Raw genomic sequence first — 6000 nt, forward strand, 5'->3', positions numbered from 1 at the left:
AGGACGAGGAGAAGAAGGAGAGGAGGAGGGGGAAGAAGGAGGAGGAGGCAGAGGGAAGAGGAGGAAGAGGAGGAGGAAAAAGAAGAAGAAGAAGGACAAGGAGGAGGAGGAGAAGGAGGGACAAGAAGGGAGAGCAGGAGGAGAACAGGAGGAGGAAGAAAAAGAATCGGCAGAAGAAGCAGGAGAAAAAAGAAGAAGGGGAGATGGAGGAGAAGAAAAGGAAGAAGGGGGAGGAGGACGAGAAGGAGAAGGAAAGAAGGAGAAGAAGGACAAGAAGAAGACTCATAACGGACATTTGAATAAATATAGTCCTACGAACACAAGGAACTTCAGCCATAGGACTTCTTTACAAGAGCAGGAGCACTTCAGGAGAACATGCTACAACAAACAGAACATTTAGAAACCCAGGACTGCACGGAGACCTTGAATCCAGGGAGGTGTGCAGCAGATGTTACTTAGGACCCAAACCAGAGGCTCAGTGATTATCTCTAGTATATTTTGTCCTAGGTCAACACCTTGGGATGGGTCTGGGATGCTCAGCCCCACCCAGCAGAGGTACTGAGGCTACATAAATTCTTCCTGCTTTAAGCCTGTTTTAAGCTGGGCTCTAGAGTAAGAATGATCCTGGAAAGGAGAGAATCAAAGGATGCAACTAGGGGGAGCTAGGAAAAGCACATCAGAAAGGAAGTTAAACAGGGACTGACCCATACCAGGTTTCAGCTTTTGGAAATGATGCTTTAAGCAGAATCTTTACAAGCTGGCGTCTATCCAAATAGGAACTAGTGACTGCTCTGGAGGAAAAAGAAAAGGCATCTGATAAACAGTTCGAGAAACCAAGGATGTTTCCACTTGAAAAGCAAGGATTTTAGGAGTCGAACAATAGCCATTCTCAAAGAAAAATCTATCACATATAAAAGCATCAATAATTTTTTTTCCTCTGAAACTCTGGAAAAACTAGTACTAAATAATGTAAATCCTAGGGAGGCAGATTTTGTTTCAAATTAAGAAATAACATAAATCATCAGACTTGTATATAAGTGGGATGGGCAAAAATTAGTAAACTTTCACCTCTTTAATACTTCATTTGAGGGTAGATGACCATAAATATAAAATATGTTTATCAGTGAGAAGTCAGATTAAGTGACCTATAAAATTCAGGCCTCTCCTAAGATTCTGTGAATTTCCATGACATGCATATATTCAGAAGGAAAAGTCAGTAAGGGCACTCCAAGGATGGAAACTGACGCAAAGGCAGGAAGGCGGAATTGTTCAAGGGACCCTGAGTACACAAACCTGGCTAGACTAGAATTGACTCTCTAGAGAGCAGTACTTAGTAAAGTTAAAATATTAGGTAGGAGCCAGTAAGTAGAAGACCTTCAATGCTCACCCATATTTTGACTTTAAAGAAAAAAGGTGGGGATAGTATACTGATTTAAAAAACAATAGACTTGTCAGACAGATCTGGGTTCAAATTCCAACCCATCACTTGGTAGCTATTAGACCTTCCTAAATCCCAATCTCCTTATCTGTAAAATACGGTTAATGAGGATAATGATATTACCCATCCATAGGGTTGATGTGGGTATTAAATGAGCTACTGGATATAAAACCTGGTACATAATAGCAATTAATGTTAGCTATTACCATTTTTATGAGACAGAGAAGTGGTGGAGGCTGAGAAAGAGAAAAAGAGAGGTTGGACATGGTTGCTCATGTTTGTAATCCCAGCACTTTGGGAGGCCAAGGCAGGAGGATCACTTGAGGTCAGGAATCTGAGACCAGTCTAGGCAACATAGTAAGACCCCTCTCTCTACAAAAATGATAATAATCTTTAAAAAGGTAGCCAGGCATGGTGATGCATGCTTGTGGTCCTAGCTACTCAGGAACCTGAGGTGGGAAGATCTCTTGAGTCCTGGTGGTTGAAATTGCAGTGAGCTATGATTGTACTACTGCACTCCAGGCTGAGTGACACAGCAAGACCCTGTCCTCAAAATAATTAATTATTTTTCAAAAAGAAGAGAGAGAGGCTATGTGTGGTGGCTCACCCCTGTAATCCCAGCACTTTGGGAGGCTAAGGCGGGTGGATCGCTTGAGGTCAGGAGTTCAAGACCAACCTCACCAACATGGTGAAACCCTGTCTCTACTAAAAATACAAAAAATGAGCTGGGTGTGGTGGTGCATGCCTGTAGTCTTAGCTACTCAGGAGGCTGAGGCAGGAGAATCACCTGGCAGGCAGAGGTTGCAGTGAGCCAAGATTGCACCACTTCACTCCAGCCTGGGTGACAGAGCGAGACTCTGTCTCAAAAAAAAAAAAAAAAGGAGAGAGAGAGAAAGAGAGGAGATTCCCAGACCTACTATCCTTTTAAATGGTAAATGGAAAATATTAAAATTATTATTGATTTGACTCATTCGAGGCTTAACCTCAAATTTCTGTCTTAAACGTATCTTCTTAATTTCTGTCCTTCAAAACTGCTTCAGAACTTTGTATGAAGTGAGAAAGTAATTACAAATATCTTAGATATTTCTTATTGCATGGCGACAGAATAATCAATCAAAATCTGCAAAATGGAGACATTTTTCAATCTTTAAGGAATATGTGTTAAAAACTAAACAAACACAGAAGAACTATGTCCAACTCTTTAAAATGAACAACAAATTCTAATTACCTCTTTTTGAAACTCAGCCATGGCTTGCTGGAATTGTTTTGCACTTTCCTCTGTGGTGCTCAAAAGCTTTGTGTTTTCACGGAGAGTTTCATTGATAATGCGATCAGACTGAAAATTGAAAAGTATTTTACATTATTCATGCCACAAGGTAGTATTTCAATTTTTCAAACTTTTTCAAAATTTTCAAACATCTGTACACACACCTCAGATTTGAAAACAGCTCCTAGGATACCTGCCGCCACCTGCAGGAGCAGGATCAGAAGCAAGCCTATGAAAAACTGAAAGAAGAGGAAAACAAATATACATTATCCTCAGTGCATTCAGTAACATCTGGGGACATTTTGGCACAGCACTTCTCTCTACAGCCGGGATTATATCACAGTGAGAGTGTCAGTCACACTCTTCATTTATTCCACTTTTTACTTCAAGCTGAAAATTTTGGGTTCTTTACTACTCAGAAAACTTTGCTCCAGAGACTGATTGAGGAAAGCGGTTCAGGCAAAAAATTATCAAAACAACTATTGGTATCTGTATGATATTGACTAGAGGGAAGTCTGAAAACTGAGATGAATGTATTTGAATGTTATTTTACTCCTTCCCTTTCTTCATCAAACACAACCTCCCACAAACTCAGAACTGGCTTTGAAACAGCATCTCCACCACTATCAGAATCACCTGGCATCTTGTTACATATATAGATTCCTGAAATCGGCCTCAGATACGCTGAATCATAATTTAGAAGGATGCAGCCCAAAGACAATTAGTTTTTTTAAAAACAAGCTCCTTGAGTAATTAAATTCTCCAATTGCAAATAAGGCCTTGCTTTTCAAAAAGCAATCACTAGGAATGTTAGAGTCCCTTTAGAACTCTGTCTCTATCATCCCTCACAATAATCAAACAGTTTTAAACATTTTTCTCAGGTACTGATATAATCCTTACTTATTAGAGGAATAAGTTTAGATTAGATCTGATAAACTTTTACGTCATATTTGTATCTGCTAAACACTTGATTTTTTCCGAATATTTTAACTATATCCATTTTCTACTGTATATGTTAAAAGTGAATGCTTGTGAATTATCCAAAACCAATTTATCCTCCTCGATGTTCTCTAAGAGACAATTCTGACTACCTCATTCATTTAAACTTTTTTTTTTTTTTTTTTAGCATGGGCACGTAAAACACCTATGATTTTACCACAACCCACACTTGGATTCATCTTCCACCATTTACTGGAAACAGTCTTGCCGGTCTCCTGCCATACCCAAGGCTTCTCAGTTCCCAAACACACCAGCTTTCCAGAAAGCTTTTCCTACCCTCACTCATACAAATACCTTATTCACTTCTGCCCTGGTTTGAAAGTCCCATCCCGTCTTGCCCTTTGTTTATGAGGCCACTCCCACTGTAGCTATTTGCTTACTTATTAATCATCCCTAGTAGGTTCTAAAGGTCTTATGTATTATTTAGCACAATATCTGACACACAGAGGTATGGCAGTAATGTTGAATGAATGAATGAATGAATGGATGAATGATTAAAATTTGTCTCCTCTCAGAGTATCCTCCAGTTTCTAAGCCAAACTAAGCCAAATCTAAGCCAGATCAGCTTACACACTCAAACCTTCTAAAGAGAAGTTGGAGGTAGAGTTTCATCAATCATGGCGTTTTTTAACAGACAATAGAGATGGGAGAGAATTCTCTGGAGTCTGAAGGTTGGACACTGGGATTTGTTTAGAGAACTCACCAACAGAAGCATGCAGCGACTTTCTTTTATAGCACCGCAGCATCCCAGGAAGCCCAGAATCATGATGATGGCACCTACAGCAATCAATATGTTCACAGCAACATAGGAGCTAGAGCCTAAATCTGTAGAATTTAAAACCTGAAGTAAAAAAGAGATTAATGGCAGAAAATTCTTTTCCTTGAAGTTGATTTTGCTCATTCAACAAATATCTATTGAGTGCCTACTATGTGTCAAGTCCTGTGCCAGGACCCTGAAATACATCAGTGATCTTAAAAAGTACAAATCTTTGCCCTCATGGAGCTCACATTCTATTGAAGTGCTATTTGCCCAAATGTTTCCAACCTTATATTTTTCTAAAATGATATGTTGAAAGCTGGGTAGAAGAAATGTAATAGGTTTTTTTAAACCCTATTTTAAAAAGCTTAGGACAGTTACTTTTACTCTTCTTGATGTAATCTTTGGTTCACATATTTTGTGTATTCTACATAATGTAGCATTATAAAGCATGTGTTCTTATGGTTTTTAATTCTTTAAAAAGTTCAAGTTCTTTAAACTACTGATAGACACAACAATATGAATGAATTTCAGAGTCATTATGCTGAGCTAAAGAAGCTACAGAAAAAAGTAAATACTGTATGATTCCATTTCTATAAAGTTCAAGCTTAAGCAAAACTATGGTTATAAAAATCAAAGCAGTGCTTGACTTTGAGCAAGGCAGAAGGGAAAACAAGAGTTAACTGAAAAGGGACATGAGGGAACTTCCACGGGTTAATAAAAACGCTTTGTATCTTCATTAAAAAGAAATCCAGTTCCTGATATTTCATATCAATTTTATCTCTTTGTTCCCAAAAGCCATAGTCCATAAAGTCATCTAGAAACTCTTTAATTTGACTGTTAGTTAATGAGATATGAGAGGGAAAAAATCCTAGGGTTCTTTATAGTGGGTGGGCTACCCATCAGGCATAATTCAGTTCTCCCAACAACACACACATACTCGTCTTCACCACCCTCATAACACCTAGCCTCAGTCTACCTCTTGTCCTCGATATGTGGATTTATCCAGAAGTAAATCACAATGAAAAAGTAAAGCCTTGTGCATGTGTTACACATAAATCCTATATGTAGCCCATTTGTTTTCTATAACCTCTATCTACTAGGCTCTCTCTAGATAGAGCACTAGTTCCTAGACTAACTCGAAACCTCTGCCTCCCAGAATGGGCTATATAGCATGGAGGTCAGCTCCCTTAATAGTCAATACCAAAATGACTGCTATGCTTTAATGATATTTTTGTTTTTCAAGGCCTTTTCATTCTACTTATTGCCTAGAGAAAACTTTTATTCAACAATCAACGGGAACGAATGTGCGAAAGTTATAAAAGCATTAAAACAAATACCTATATTTTGTCAGGGTCCTAATAAATATGGAACAGTCACCCAACCTACTGGGCTCCAGTTTCCCCATTTATAGAAGGGAATTGGGTCAACCTCTGTGATAGTTAGGCCTCCTTTGTCTCTTAAAAGTCTATGCCTACAGATAATGTTTCAATTTACATATTTTGACAGCTTGGTTAAGTCCTAAAGATTTTTGTTTGC

At 38.6% G+C, this 6000-nt stretch overlaps 1 protein-coding gene across 3 annotated transcripts in view; it reads right to left on the bottom strand.

Annotated features, from left to right (window-relative positions):
* The window catches only part of TSPAN8 (tetraspanin 8), a 31417-nt gene that overhangs the window by 10242 nt on the left and 15175 nt on the right, over positions 1-6000 (bottom strand). For all 3 annotated transcript variants that reach the window (XR_002734617.1, XM_026446683.1, XM_023226554.1), the window contains 3 exons: positions 4408-4545; positions 2870-2944; positions 2667-2774 (listed from right to left, as the gene is read on the bottom strand). Coding sequence is in view for 2 of the 3 variants with exons in the window: in XM_026446683.1 (XP_026302468.1) it covers positions 2667-2774; positions 2870-2944; positions 4408-4545 (321 nt within the window). In the remaining variant the exon portion in view is untranslated. The remainder of the gene's footprint in view (positions 1-2666; positions 2775-2869; positions 2945-4407; positions 4546-6000) is intronic.

The sequence above is a fragment of the Piliocolobus tephrosceles genome, chromosome 10, assembly GCF_002776525.5.
Source record: "Piliocolobus tephrosceles isolate RC106 chromosome 10, ASM277652v3, whole genome shotgun sequence".
Lineage (NCBI taxonomy): Eukaryota > Metazoa > Chordata > Mammalia > Primates > Cercopithecidae > Piliocolobus > Piliocolobus tephrosceles.